Below are 15,533 nucleotides of genomic sequence, written 5' to 3'. Positions count from 1 at the left end.
TGAAGGAAGATTTTAAATTTCTAATTCAGTTTTTTAATTTGCTTGGGGGGCCCCCTGAGGACAGGCACCCATAGGAGATTCAGGAGATTGGATCCTTGTTATTGGGGAAATTCTTGCCCCATCAACAGGGATTGATACTACCGGAGTGGGCCTGGGCTGTATCCTTGCAAGCCCTTCACTTTCCTTCTCTCCCTTGTCTGGAGATGCTCACTTCTCCTTGTTTCAAAGATTATCTCTTTTCTCCAATCTGGTACTGCCTACCTTCACCTCTTTCTAACTTCCAAATATAAAGAGGCCTCAGAGCTCAGAATGAACTCTCCCTAGCTGTTGCTGCCCTTTCCCATACGTGAGGAAGGCATCTGGATTCTTATCTGTGGCCGGCACACATTCACATGTTCTCTTGTAGGTCTTGTTTTTTTATCTGTTCAGCCACTCTGTGTTTTTTGATTGGAGCATTTAGTCCATTTACATTAAAAGTAATTATTGAGAGGTTTGTACTTAATGCATTTAATTCATTGTTTTCTGGTTATTTTGTAGTTCTCTTTGGTTCTTTTCCTCCTTTGATATCTTCCCTTGTGATTTGATGACTATCTTGAGTGTTATGTTTGGATTCCTTTCTCTTTTGTATGTGTTTACCTATTATAAATTTTGTTTTGTGATTACCATGAGGTTCATATGTAACAACATACATGTATGGTTAGTCTACGGTGATGATCTCTAAAGTTCAAATGCATTCTAACAACCTAGAAATGCAATTTTTACTACCCACCCCTACACATTTAATGTTTTTTACATCATATTTTACATTTTTTGTGTGTGTCCTTTAACTACCTGGCATATATACATGATTTTACTACTTTTATCTTTTAACCTTCCCACTAGCATTATGAGTGGTTGATCTACTACCTATACTGTATATTTGCCTTTACTAATGAGATTTTTCCTTTCCTAATTTTCATATTTCTTGTTGTGGTCTTTTCCACTTAGAGAAGTCCTTTTAACATTTCTTATAAAGCCTATTTAGTGGTGCTGAATTCTTTTGGCTTTTGCTTCTCTATAAAACTCTTTATCTCGCCTTCATATCTGAATGATAGCCTTGCTGAGTAGCATGGTTGTAGGTTGTTTTCTTTCATCACTTTGAACATATCATGCCACTCCTTCTGGCCTACAAAGTTTCTGCTGAAAAGTCAGCTCATAGTCACTTGGAAGTTCCCTTGTGTGTAACTAGTTGCTTTTCCCTTGCAGCTTTTAAAATTCTCTGTCTTTAATTTTTGCCATTTTAATTATGTGTCTTAGTGTGGACCTCTTTGAGTTCATCTTGTCTGGAAATCTCTGTGCTTTCTTGACCTGGATGTCTGCTTCCTTTCCCTGGTTAGGGAAGTTTTCAGCTATTATTTCTTCAAGTAAGTTCTCTGACCCTTTCTTTCCCTTTTCTCCTTCTGGACTCCTATAATGTAAATGTTAGTATGCTTGGTGTTGTCCCAGGAATCTCTTAAACTATTGTCGTATTTTAAAATTCTGTTTTCCTTTTTTCTGTCTGGCTTGGGTGATTTATCCTACTCTGTCTTCCAGTTCACTGATTCATCCCTCTGTATCATCTAATCTACTGTTGATTCCTTCCAGTGTATTTTTTTATTTCAGTTATTGTAGTCTTCTGCTCTGTTTGGCCCTTCTCTGTATTTTCTAACTCTTTGTTAAACTTCTCACTGTGTTCATCCATTCTTCTCTTAAGTTCATTGAGCACCTTTATGATCATTACCTTGAACTGTTCATTGGGTAGATTGCTTATCTTCACTTCACTTTGTTCTTCTACTGGCATTTTGTCTTGATCCTTCATTTGGAACATATTCCTCTGTCTCCTCATTTTGCCTAATTTTTTGTCATTTCTATTTATTAGTTAGGTTGGTTACGTTTCCTGATCTTGAAGAAGTGGCCTTATGTAGGAGACATCCTCTGGGGCCCAGCAGCACACTCCCCTCTGGTCACCAGAGCTGTATGCTCCAGGGGTGCCCCCTATGTGGGCTATGTGGGCTTTTCTGTTGTGGTTGACATGACTGCCGTGGCTCTGCTGGTAGGTGGGGCTGGCCTCTGCTCCCATTGGCTGCCAGGCCCTGCCTTGTGTGGTGGCTACCAGTCTGCTGGTCCTAGCATGGCTGGCTGCATGGCCCAAGGGGTCTTGGGGCTGGTGCCAGCCCACTGGTGGACAGGTTAGCCCTGGCACTAATAGGCTAGAGGGAGGGCTCTAAAATGGTACTTTCCAGTACCAGTGTCCTCATGGTAGAACAAGCTCTCCAGAATGGTTCCAGCCAGCATCTTTGTCTCCAGAGGGAGTCCCAGTTGCCTCCTGCCTCTCCAGGAGACTGTCCAAGATCAGCAAGTAGGTCTGACTCAGTCTCCTTTCAGATTCCTGTCTCTGCACTGGAGCTCGAAGCATGTGAGATTTTGCATGTGCCCCTTAAAAACAGAGTCTCTGTTCCCTACAGCCCTCCAGCTCTCCTGAATGCAAGCCCTGCTGGCCTTCGAAGCCAGATGTTTTGGGTCAGTTGCCTTTCCAGTGTAGGACCCCCAGATTCACAAGCCTGTTGTTAGGCTCAGACCCCTTGCTTCTTGGGGAATCTTTGCAATTGTGGTTATCCCCCTATTTGTGGGTTGCGTACCCAAGGGTGTCGGTCTTGACTTAATGCCACATCTGCAGCCCTCCTACCCATCTCGTTGTGGTTCCTTATTTGTATGTTTAGTGTGGAAAATCTTTTCTGCCAGTCTTCAGGTCATTCTCATAGACAGTTGTTCTGTAAATAGCTGTAATTTTGGTGTGCCCATGGGAGGAGGTGACATCAGGGTTCTCTTACACCACCATCTTAGCCACACCTGTGTTCTATCTTTAAGTTTTACTATTAAGTGTATTCTGAGACTAAGAAAATGAATTGATGCACTTTCCATATTTTTCCTTAATTTTGAATTCAATAACTATTAAACATAAATATATAATTTTATGTAAATTTTATATAAACTACAAAATTTAAATAACTTTGGAATTATATATCCTTTAAAGCCTTGCTACTCCAAGTGTGGTTCATGGACCAGTGGTGTCAGCATCACCTGGAAGCCAGTTACAAAAACAGATTCCTGGGGCCCAACCCAGGCCTACTGAACTGGAATCTGTATTTTAATAAGACTCTTCAGATGACTGTTGTGTACCTTGAGAAACCCCACTCAAAACACTAGGTAAATCTCAGCTGTGGACCATCTGGTCCTGGGACTCTAATCACTGCTCCAGACTCACCTGAGAAAATTGGTCTTTTCATGTGTTCCCTTTCTGGTCCTGGGTCAGTGCAGATAAGTCATGTTTAGCTAGGAAATCACTCATTTCCTCCAGGTTTTCACATTCTCTGTGGTAGAGTTGTAAGTAGTCAGTCAAGAGGCTGAGCCATATTTGGAGCCTTGGCGCTATCTCCGGGAGTGACAGTGTCGGGACTGTGAGAGTATGCAGCAGTATGGTCCCCACAGAGCTGGGTCCTATAGGCCCACCTCTTTTGCACGGTGCCGCACAATGGGCCAGTTTCCCCAGACCTTCTGGGATGTGGTATTGACCCCCATAGGTGAGCTTTGAGCTTCCTCGGAGAGGGTGCTCAGCCCAGTCTCATAGTCCAGGGCCCAGGCAGCTGGGCCTGGCATCCCCCAGAAGACCTGGATGAGGCCTGGAAGAACTCTTTGGGGTAGGGGTCTGGCAGAGGAGTGGTATGTGGTGGTGGGCTTGTGGTGCTGGTAGCTTCTGTGGGGCTGCAAGGGTTTAAAGTGGCCTTCTCCAGCTGAACATCATTTCCTCACCATGGGGGGAGGATCTAGGTTCTCAATTTATCCTGCTCAGCCCAAACCTGCCCCTTTTCCAACCCCACCCCAGGGTCCTCCCTGCAGCATCCCCCTACCATCTTGCCTACCAGTGGGTGCTACTCAGGATTTAGGTGGCAAGGGAGTTGGTGTGGACTGTAGGCAAGTCAGCCAACTTTCTTGAGACTTTGTTTTCTCACTAAAAGTTGCAGGTGATGCGTGCATCTTGCAAGGCAGTTCTGAGAACTGAGAGGCTGTGTGGGACGTGGCATTCATAAGTGATGGCTATTATTGTCAGTAATAGAGAGGAGTTCCTGGGACTATTACTAAAAAGCCCATTTCCCCCAAGGGCTCTACACCATGGTCCCTCAAATGAGAGAGTTTCCTTCAGATATTTCTAGAGCAAAGACTAGTAGGAGCATACCAGTGAGGGAAAAAAGGGCATCATCCACTCAACAATTATTTACTGAGCAACTACAGTGTGCCAGGGTCTGTCCTCAGGGCTGGATGTATCCATGACAAAGACCAGAGTTTACTGATGGACCAGATGCGGTTGTGAGAGACAGCAGGGAGCCAAACACTCGGGCATTTGTATGGATGAAGCTGCCAACAGCTGGGCTAGGGTGGGCTGTAGGAAGGGCAGGGTTTGGAGGGAAGATACTCAGTGTATGACACCCTTTGGACATCCATGAGGAGGTGTCCAGGAGGCAATCTGATATGCAAGTCTAGGGTTCTGGCTGGAGGATACATAAAGGAATGAAAGGTGGTCGAGGAGGCCGGGGGCAGATTACTCTGTCTTATTGAGCCTTCAGATGCCCCCCCAACCCCCTGTTTCTCTCCATCATCCTGCCCTGACCTCAAGGAGTCTGGGTCCTAGGAAGTACAGTGGAACTGTCCCCAGGGCCTGCCTCATTGGTCTCCTCACCCCATGTCCAGCCGGTCCAGCTCTAACCCTTTATTCATTCACATACTGACCTAATCATTTACTTCAGAAACATTTTATTGAATTTCTCTCCTGTGGCTCTCACCAGAGGGTGAAATGACCCCCCCCCCCTTAGAGGTGCCTGGATATATGAATTTAGTTGTCACAGTAGGCAGGGAACAGGGGAGCTCAGTATCCTGCACAGAAGGAACTGCCTTCCCAGCATTCTGGGAGCACCTTGCTGAGAAACTCATTCACCAGCCACCTTCAGCTGGCTCAGGAGGGCCCAGCTATTGAGTAGACACAGTGCTGTGTAGCAGGGGACACAGCAGGTATTGCCACCGTGGTTTGAGGATTGTGAGTGCACAGATGAGGGAAGGACAGTTCTGCCCAGGGAAGAGCAGAGAGGCTTCCTAGAGGAGGTGACTTTGCAGCTGCGCCTTGAAGGATGAGTAGGATTTACAGACACAAGATAGGCAGGAATTCCAGGCAAGGTGTACAAATGGGCTCTGCCTCTGCAGGAGAGGGGGTGCTGAGGGCAGCAGAGGAAGGGGACAGGCGGGAAGAGGAGGTCGTGGTGAGAATGCAGGGTCTCCGGTCCTTCTCCAGCCCTAGAAACTCCTCAGGATGTTGGCGATGATGTCATACTTGGCCCTCTCTTACTGGTCCCTGACCACCGGTGGCAATTTGTAGCTGTCACTCTCCAGAGTGGCTTCTTCAGGCACCTCAGCAGGACGCCTCACCCCGGGGACCTAGAGAAGTGATGCTGGATAGTCACTCCCATCACCGTCATCGATTGGCCCCCTTTCCTGTTCTGCCTGTGGCCTCTCTCTCCAGGTGGGGACCAGACTGAGACACAGGCAGTGACCTTGGAGATGGGGCTGGAGGTGGTCCCAGTCAAGCCCTTCCCCTCAAGGGTCCTGAGGGTCTGGGCAGGCCTGGGCTCTGCCACTCATTTCCACCCCGGCTGTTAAACTCACTCGCCAGGAAGCTCCACCTCTGGCTTCAGTTTTCCCGAATGTGAGGTGGGAAGGAGGGTCCGTTTCCAGAAGTCGCTCAGGGCCCAGAGTAGAGCTAGTGTCCTGAGAAGGCTGAGTACCCCTAGCCCACCCACTGGATGCCCCTCAGCCCCGACCACCAGTCTTTTCTCCCTTCCCCTCCCGCCAAATGTCTAGCAGTCAGTTATCAAGGTCCAATCCCGCCTCACACCCCAAAGCCTCCCCATTCCTGACGACTTGCGTTGAGAAGGGCTCAATCGGCCTGGTTTCTCAGATGAGGAAACCGAGGCGCCCCGGATGGTGGCCTCTCGGTCATCGGTGGTCACCGGGCAGAGCGCCGCCCACGATGGGAACAGACGGGGACAATGTGGGCGGGCTCGGCGGGCGCAGGGGCTCACCTGTACCGCCGGCCCGGGCTCGCGCTCGCGCTCGCGCTCGCTGTCCTGGGGGCAGTCGACCGACAGGAGGCGGACGTGACGCAGCCTGAAGTAGTTGCCGGTGCAGTTTCGCTCCTCCTGCGGGGCAGCGAGCACAGGGGCTGCAGCGGCCCGGCGCCCTCGCCCAGGTCTCCGGGCTCCGGCTCCAAGCCCGTTGCGGTCCCTCATCTCCCGCCACCAGTCCCTCGGGGGCGGCGATCACTGGGAGGACCCGGCCGGGCTCCGTGCGCGCCCAGGAAAATAAAGGACGTTCATGCAAGTTACCAAATGGGAAAAGGCCTCCATAAATTAGCCTCAGAGGAAGCTATGTCTGTTGAAGGCGTATATGTGTGCATTAAAAAGATACGGAAGATGATACACCAACGGTTACTGTTGTCTCTTCCTGAGTAGCGGGGTTGCAGATTTTTGTTTTATTTTCTCCACGTTTTGTTTTATTTTCTCCACATTTTGTTAATTTGCTATAATAAAATGTTATTTTCCTAATTTTAGAAAAGCTATCTCTAGGTGGATTATGGTTCCCCTTTTTTCTTTCACTTTATTTAGTCATTTTTTTTAGCTTTTTTAAAAGGATTGATAATAATTTGTAGTGAGAAAAAACAATAAGGAAAAACCTGCTTTTCAAAAAGGCTCCCACAGTCAAACGTCACTGTGTCAGATGTGGCGAGTGGAGGTAAACACAGCCTCAGGGAGGCAGGACAGGGGAACTGGGACCCAAGGGATCGGAGACTCACCCCGCCCTCCCTGAAGGCACATCCTCGGGGCTGTCTGCGGAGCCAGGTTGAAAAGCACACGGTCTCTTTAATCCTGAAGTTAAGCGGGATAGTTGTGGTCGTGTTCTAAAGAAACAAGAGAAAACTCATGATTATCTCCCTTTTACAGAGGAGAGAGGTCACAATTGCAAGTTGGAAGGGGCTTAGCTGAGGTCAGCACTTTGCACCTAACAAAGGAAGCCTCTTCAAGCAGCCTCAGCAGAGATTAAGGTGTGCTTTTGGAAACTAGTCGGAGGACATCACTTCATGGCTGTATCGCCTTTCCATCTTTGCCCATCAATTTCCTCTTCTGTGACAAACGAACAGGAATACACCCTTGCATGCTCAGCTGCCAGGAGAGAGGTAATGGGGTGGGAAGGAGACACTGGAAAGCTCTGTTGAGGCACTGGTGAGACCAGTTCAGTTCCAGTCTGTCCTTTGAAACAGCTCTGCTTATTCCTTCAAGCCCAGGGCCTCAGTGCAGGCTGGACTACTAGACCCCATATTTCATCCTTGGGCGAAGCCCTGAATTGACCAGCTAGCCAGCTGTCTGGCCCGAGAGAGATTACAATCTTTCTTACCCTTGTCTTACTTTCCAATGGAGAAACATTGTAATAACAACAACAGGTAACGTTAACCAAGCACTTTATGCCTGTGCCAAGCATTCTCCCCTGCCTGCTGCCCTCACAGGCAGGTGTTACCACTTCCCCAGCTTCTGACACTCACCAAAGTAAGCGGCGGCGGAATGGCTTCCAGCAGGCCAAAGAGGCGCTGTCCTCGCCGCCCGTAATTGAAGAACCGCAAAGCGTGGTTTACAATCTCTTCATAGCTCAGACTGCGCTGGGCCACACAGGCCATGGCTGCCAAGCCTACCACCAGCACCAGTGCCCTCCAAGCCCCTGCCATCGTCCCCTCTCTGCTCCACTGTGACTTGCAGCCCCTTTTAGGTGCTACTCCAACCACCTTGCCCAAGGGCTTCTGGCGACATGCAGGGCTGGTGCCTTCCTGAAAGGGGCCTCTCCTTTCCTGTGCTGGAAACCCATTGTTGACCAACACTCCAAAATATCACTGGCTAAGAGGCAAGTAAGATTAGGCAACTGGCCAGGGCCTAGGAGTGAAGTGAGAGCCCTGACCTAGAGGCAAGAGACCTGTGTGATGCTGGGCAAGGCCCTTCACTCTGGTCTCAGCATCCCTACCTGTGCCATGAGGAGGCCGCCTCCAGCTCTGACAGCCCAGGACTCTGGGCCATCTCTGCCTGGCTGTTCTGGTTTGATTCCAAAACAACTGCCCAGGATCCATGAACTCTATGTGACAGTTCCTCAGCGGAATGCACAAAGAAGTAGTCCAATTTGAGGCTGTGCTCAGGCTAACATCCACCAGGTCGCATACATTTTTAAAAACTGGTTGTTAACCTTTAATAATCTGGATGCCTGACTGACTTTGAAAAATCACCAGATCTGATAGTCCACAGCTTACAGCCCCTCATGGCAGCAGCCTCTCCAGGAAGAGACTCACTGTCTGCTTCCCCCCCGGGAAGCTCCCTGCCCGCAACGCTGGGAGGCTGTCCCTGACAGGATCCAGGCAAGGATTCCAGGCAGCTGGGACAGGCAGCCCTAGGCAGCAGCTCAGAAGGGGACCAACAAGGGCCTCACCTTCCTCCAAGGGCTCCCATTTTCCTTGGCACCATCAGTTACGGGAGAGCTGCCTGTTAAGGTCCCAGCTCACCCTTGGCTATGGGGCTCCTGTTCTCCTGAAGGAGACTCAGAAACTGGGGGGAAAGGACAGCAAATACCAGGTGTTCCCACTGAAGCCCACCAGTGGGGAAATCAAGGCACAGAGCAGCTCAGGATACTTCCTCCAAAATGTAAGGGTGAAGCTGAGCAAGTCAGAGCCAGAAGTGGGGAGAAGGGGCAGAGCAAGAACAGTCCTCCATAGGCCCAACCGGGCCTTGAAGCCCCATCTCGTCTTTTTTTTTGGGGGGGGCAGTTAATTAGGTTTATTCATTTATTTATTTTTAGAGGAGGTACTGGGGATTGAACCCAGGACCTCATGCATGCAAAGCATGCTCTCTACCACTTGAGCTATACCCTCCTCTCAAGGCCTGTCTCATCTTTAAAGCCAGTCAGGCATGGTGTATAATGGTGAAAAATTGGAAACAACGTAAGTATGCTTCAAGAGGGGATTGTTAGAGCAGTTGTGGTATGTCCCCGCATGGAATACCACTGCTTACCGGAATACAGGTCCATTTATTGGTGGGTGATTATGTTCATTATAGGTTCTTAGCTGAAGAATGAGGGTTCTGGTGCAGCTGGTCTTGCGGGAGCTGGTCTGTGTCCATCATAAGGAGCGCGAATAAGGAAAGATGGTGGGGTGCTCCCTGTGGAGTTCTATGTAGCAGTTAAGCAAAGATTCTCAACTGGGGAGATTTTGCCACTTGACCCCCAGGACAATTCTCAGTGTCTGGAGACAGTTTTGATTGTCACAACATGGGAGAGGGCGCAACTGGTATCTCATGGATAGAGGCCAGGGGTGCTGCTAAACACACTACGATGCACAGGACAGCCCCCACAACAAAGAATGGCCCAGCCCCCAAAAATGTATATATAGATATGTATGCATATATCATTTTGCTGTACGCCTGAAACTAACATTGTAAATCAACTACACTGCAATTTAAAAAAAAATAAAAGAATGGTCTAGCCCCAAATGTCAATAGTGCTGGGGTTGAGAAATCCTGAGATAGAGCAACAGACCAGATGAACATACAGCAACCAGATGGATCAATCTTAAACACATGGTGCTTCGTAACAAAGAGAAGCAACAGAATGAGATACGTAACTTAACTCACTCACACTCTCACTCCCTCTCCCTCTCTCTCTATGTGTGTATGTGTGTATATATATGTATGTATTAGAATACATCCTTCAAACTGATAAACATTTACACCCCCAAAGTACAGGTAAGAATGACTGATGGTTGAGAGGGTAGGAAATGGGATGGGAAAAAAAATAAAAGCAGAGAGAGAGCTTGCACAGACCAAGGAAGATAATGTGCCAATGCAGCCCCCAGTTTAAGGTGTGATTCCTTGTACAGAAAATTGTGCACGAATCAATATCCATAACAATATCACTAGCAAGGTGCCTGAAAAGATGTTCACTAAAATGTTAATAATGATTATCCCTGTTTTTCTCTGTATGGAGGTGGCAAAGGATTTTGACTTTGGTCTTCTGACTTTTATCTCTTGAAAAAAAATTTTTTTTACAGTAAACAACTTTGTTTTAGAAAAATAGTAGAAGTATTTTTTTAATTTAAAAATATTTATTGAAGTATAGTCAGTTATAATGTGGCAATTTCTGGTGTACAGCATAATGTCCCAGTCATGCATATACATACATACATATATTTGTTTTCATATTCTTTTTCATTAAAGGTTATTACAAGATATTGAATATAGTTCCCTGTGCTATACAGCAGAAACTTTTTTAAATCTATTTTTATATATAGTGTCTAACATTTATAAATCTCAAACTCCCAAATTTATTCCTTCCCACTCCCTTTCCCCTGATAACCATAAGATTATTTACTATGTCTGCAAGTCTGTTTCTGTTCTGTAGATGAGTTCATTAGTGTCCTCTTTTTTCTTTTCTTAGATTTCACATATGAGTGATACCATATGATTTTTTTTTTCTCTTTCTGGCTTACTTCACTTAGAATGACGATCTCTAGGTCCATCCATGTTGCTGCAAATGGCATTATTTTATTCTTTTTTATGGCTGCGTAGTATTCCATTGTATAAATATACCACAACATCTTTTTTTTTTTAACATTTTTTATTGAGTTATAGTCACTTTACAATGTTGTGTCAAATTCCAGTGCAGAGCACAATTTTTCAGTTATATATGAACATACATATATTCACTGTCACTTTTTTTTTATCCAGTCATCTGTCGATGGATGTTTAGGTTGCTTCCATGTCTTGGCTATTGTGTATAGTGCTGCTGTGAACATTGGGGTGCACGTACCTTTTTGAATTAGAATTCCCTCTGGATATATGCCCAGGAGTGGGATTGCTGGATCATATCATATTTTTAATTTTTTGAGGAATCTCCATACTGTTTTCCATAACAGTTGTACCAAACTACATTCCCCCAACCAAACTAGGAAGGTTCCCTTTTATCACACACCCTCTCTAGCATTTATCATTTGTGGACTTTTGAATGATGACCATTCTTACTAGCATGAAGTGATACTTCTTTATTGTTTTGATTTGCATTTCTCTGATAATTAAGGATATTGAGCATTTTTTTCTATGGCTATGGGCAATAGAAGTATTTTTTTGGGGAGTGATATAGCTCACTGGTAGAGTGGATGCCTAGCATGTGCAAGGTCCTGGGTTCAATCCCCAGTACCTCTATTTGAAAAATGATAATAAATAAATAAACTTAATTACCTCCCCCCAAAAGTTTTTTAAAAGTAAAAAATAATTTAAGGAAAAGATTTTTTTTAAGTATTTTTAAAATATCCACATGGAGTCTACATTTTATTCTACATCTGCAACTGTTTTTTTTAATATCAATGAAATTATTGAGATAAAATTCACATATAAAATTTACCCTTTCAAAGTGTACAATTCATAACATTCTCATCATTGCCCCCAAAAAACCTTGTGCCCTTCCGCTATCACTCCCATTTTTCTCTCCCCCTGCCCCTGGCAACCACTAATCTACCTTCTGTCTCTATGCAAAAACCTCATATAAATGGAATCATACGATATGTGGTCATTTGTGTCTGGCTTCATTCACTTAGCATCATGTTTTCAAGGTTCATTCATGTTGTGGATTCATTCCTTTTTACAATTGAATAATATTTCATCATATGCATATACCATATTTGTTTAGCCATTCATCAGTTGGTAGACATTTGGGTTGCTTCCACGTTTTTGCTATTATGAATAATGTCACTTCTATTCACAAACAAGTTTTTATGTGGACATATGTTTTCAGTTACCTTGGGTATATATACCTAGGAATGGAATTTCTAGGTCATATGGTAACTCTGTGTTTAACTTTGTGAGGAATTGCCAAACTGTTTTCCAAAGAGCCTGGACCATTTTACATTCCCATCAGTCAATCTGTGAGGGTTTCACTGTTTCCACATCCTTGCTAATAATTGTTATTGTCTTTTTTATTATTATTACAGCCATCCTAGTGTGTATGAAGTGGTATTCCACTGTGGTTTTAATTTTTATTTCCCTAATAGCTAATGATGTTGAGCATCTTTTCATGTGCTTATTGTCCATTTATGTATCTTCTTTGGAGAAATGTCTATTCAAGTTCTTTGTACAATTTTTAATTGGGTTATTTGTCCTTGTATTGTTGAGTTGTCCCCAACTGTTTTAACATTAAAATGTTTTAAATTTTCATTAGGGAAAGAAGCCTCCAGCAAAATCAAGGCTTTAGATGTGTAGAATATTTTTTCAGGGACTTTGAAGCCCCCCATTACATGGTTGCTACAAGTCTGAGAAACTCAGGTTGTCCCCAACATTGATAGATGAGGAAAATGAGGCCTGGAAAAGTTAGGAAACTTGCCCAAGTTACACAGCTGAGTCCTATGTAGAAAGATGGGAAACTGGGAAGCTTTACCTCGAGGAGAGGACACAATTTCCTATTCCGTCTCTGCAAGGCTGCCCCAAACAAGAGGACAGGTTGTTCTTGTCAACTCAGAGGGTGGAGACAGGACCAAAGATTGGCTTCCCAGGGGGAGATATGTCAATAAGAAAGATCTCCTGACAATAGTTGGAGTCCAGCATGGCGGAGGTGGCCTGGGATACATTGAATTGAGTCTGGACAGCCTCTTAGCAGGGGATTGTAAAGACCATTCGATGCCTGGCCTCTCGAGCATCCATTTTCTTATTTTTTTTCTTATTTTTTTTTTTAAATCCAGGTGATCTAACTTCAGAGCCCACTCTCTCTCTCTCTTTTTTTTTTTTGAGGGGGGAGGTAATTAGGTTTATTGATTTTATTTTATTTATTATTTTTTTAGATGGAGTTACTGGAGATTGAACCCAGGACCTCTTGCATGCTAAGCATGTGCTCTACCACTTGAGCTATACCCTCTCCCTCTCCTGCATCCATTTTCCCTACCCCTTCTCCCTCCCAATCAGTCCCCAGTTTCCCTTTGAGGAGCTGCATAGTTCTGGGAGAGGAACAATGGACTTAGCCTCTTAGTCTAAGTCAAGCAGTGCTGCCCATCTCCCCACCACCACTGGTGATTGGTTCATGGTGCACATGTGATTAAGCTCATCCGCCTAGAATACATCTCAGAACTTTTGGTGGGAATACAAGGCACTTTCCTTCCTCCTGGAAATAAACAAGAAAGTGTGACTAGATGTGACAAAGAAGACATTTTGGGATGTGAGGTGTGTCCCTTAAGATGAGATCAGGACCACAGAAGGCAAAGAAGAGAAAGAGAAAAACAGATTTTTATGACATCACGAGCTTCTGGGTCACACCTTGCCTGAAGGTGGAGGGCCTCTGGAGTTTACTGTTTGAGCTAGTTTGAGTGGGCTTTTCTTTTACTTACAACATGACGTTGCAACAAATGTAATGGTCAGGCATCCAATGGAAATGGGTGGGGAGAGACTATGTTACCTTTATAATCCCATCAAACTAAGACTCTGCAACATGTCTGAAGCTTTGAGGTTGGAAGGCAGTAGTCAAGCCCGGGAACTCAGGTTGGGGTCTCTCAGGTAGAAGAAAGTGGGACTTTTTTTTTGACAGGTAGACTTTACAAAGTATAAGTTTGTTATAGCTACATAAAAATACTTCAATAACTTGTGCTTGCTAAGTGACCCAGAGCAGGGGTACAGCCATGTGAGCCCCATCTCAGGGTCCTGGGTTCAAATCCCACCTCCGCCAATTTCCCACTGGTTCTTAGCCAAAGTTTCTGGGATTCAGTGTGCCTCATCTGTAAAGCAGAGATAACTCTTACTTTGTATTCCTGGTGATAAGAGTAAAGCTAATGTGGGTGAAGGACCTGGACCAGTGCACGAGGTCTCAGGTGTGGTATCTTTTAGGGCAGTGATAGCTCAGAGATGCAGCTAAGACAGTTAGCAAGCACAGAGCTCTTACCCCTCTAGGCTCTGATGAGGGGACCCGATTTTGCAGATGAGAAAACTCAGGCACTGGGATGTTAAGAACTGGGCCCAGGCACAGAGCTGGTAAGTGGAGGTACTGGGATTCCAACCCAAGGTAGTGTCATCCACCACACTGCTCTGCTTTCAGCATGGGGACTGTGGGTCTGGTCTCTGGCTGTTGAGGGCTGAACTGCAGAGGGTGAGGGCAGAATTCCAGGTGTCCAGCAGGAGGTTTCTCCAAGACCCACCCAGTGTGTAACTCGATCCTTGGGCCTAAGGTTGGAGCAGAGAGTAGGTAAGGCTCTGGAGGGCAGCTGAAGGATGCAGGGAGCTGGAAATAGACACTCCAGGGGAAAATCTTCCACCTTTGGGAGACAAGAGATCCCATTTAAGTGAGCAGTTCTGCACCACAATTATCTACTCAGCCAGCACCACAGGCAGCTGGGATCTGTGACTCCTCCTGAATGTCCCCACAGCTGCCGTGCCTCCTTTAAAAGATTTTTTTTTTTAATTTTAAAGACTTCCATTGAATTAAATCAAAAGTTTTTGTTTTTGTTTTTGAAAAGATGGTTGGAACAAAAAGCTTTCACAATGTGTGGAGAATGATGAAGAAAGGAGCCTGGTGGGCCCTTGGGCAAGCTCTGCCCTTCTTGGGTCTCAGCTTCCTCCTTGCTGTAATGGGGTGGTCAGGAGTGGGGCACAGATTCCGGAAACCCTTAGCCCTTGCCCAAATGGCCTGTGCAAGTCAAGTGGGGTGGAGAAAGTGGCTCTGGCCACACCTGTCCTATGAGGACACACACCTGATGTTCTAAAACCAGCAATGTGGACACAAGTTGCCCCACAGACACAGAGACTTTGACTAGGAAGACCCTGGCATCTGAGAGTCCCACAGGTTGACCTCAGCCCTTACCCAGCAGATTTGTTCTGGGGGGTGCTGCCCAGCCTCCAGGCTTTCACTGCAAGGTCAGGATGTCTCAAAATTCTGCCACATTTGGCTGTGCTACCGCTCAGTGCCTGGCACCACGCAATCAGGAGGGTGTATCTGGGCAATCTTGAAGGCCCCATCTGTCCTGGAGGCCCTCCCTATCAATGGCCTGAATCAGGGAATGTGTCCTAGGCAGGGACGAACAAACAAATCCCCTGTTGCTCCCTTTCCACTCACAGACACTGGGACAGGAGGGCCCCCCCCCACCCCACATCGCCCCACGAAGTAAACCTAGTTCTGAGCAACAGAAAAACATGATTTCAAATCTGCTGGGCATTTGTGCAGCCAGTGACCCCCAGGATTGCAGCTATGTTGTCACAACACTGTGGCCTTGGTGCCATCTGCTGGCCAAGTGACTTTTGGGAGCTAGGAAAGGGTTGTGGTTATGTGGCTGGGCCTCAGAGATCCCCAGTCTTCATATTTGCCAACTTGTCTTGTTGGAGCCTTTTCTAGGGAGAAAGTAGCCAGGGATCTGAGTG

At 46.1% G+C, this 15,533-nt stretch overlaps 1 protein-coding gene and 1 non-coding gene across 2 annotated transcripts; both read right to left on the bottom strand.

The window, feature by feature from the left end:
* Window positions 1–4,807: 4,807 nt before the first annotated feature.
* On the bottom strand, window positions 4,808–7,840 carry LOC102514492 (15 kDa protein B). Its single transcript, XM_014557973.2, has 4 exons — window positions 7,661–7,840; window positions 6,917–7,021; window positions 6,147–6,263; window positions 4,808–5,502 (listed from the first exon to the last, which is right to left on the bottom strand). The coding sequence occupies exons 1-4, from the start codon at window positions 7,838–7,840 to the stop codon at window positions 5,410–5,412; spliced, it is 495 nt and encodes a 164-aa protein (XP_014413459.2). The 3' UTR covers window positions 4,808–5,409.
* A 1,112-nt stretch (window positions 7,841–8,952) lies between these two features.
* TRNAA-UGC lies at window positions 8,953–9,025 on the bottom strand. The gene has a single exon. It is a non-coding gene; the product is annotated as a tRNA-Ala (tRNA).
* Between the last annotated feature and the right edge of the window lie 6,508 nt (window positions 9,026–15,533).

Source organism: Camelus ferus, chromosome 17 (genome assembly GCF_009834535.1).
Source record: "Camelus ferus isolate YT-003-E chromosome 17, BCGSAC_Cfer_1.0, whole genome shotgun sequence".
Classification (NCBI taxonomy): domain Eukaryota; kingdom Metazoa; phylum Chordata; class Mammalia; order Artiodactyla; family Camelidae; genus Camelus; species Camelus ferus.
This window is presented reverse-complemented; position numbering and strand designations above follow the sequence as displayed.

What these genes read in the sequence shown, in the direction of transcription:
- LOC102514492 (XM_014557973.2), bottom strand. Translation starts at nt 7,840, where the DNA reads ATGGCAGGGGCTTGGAGGGCACTGGTGCTGGTGGTAGGCTTGGCAGCC. An exon ending in GTGCCTTCAGGGAGGGCGGG is followed by an intron (nt 6,264 to 6,916) that starts GTGAGTCTCCGA and finishes GCTGCCCCGCAG; the next exon opens with GAGGAGCGAAACTGCACCGG. An exon ending in AGCCCGGGCCGGCGGTACAG is followed by an intron (nt 5,503 to 6,146) that starts GTGAGCCCCTGC and finishes TCACTTCTCTAG; the next exon opens with GTCCCCGGGGTGAGGCGTCC.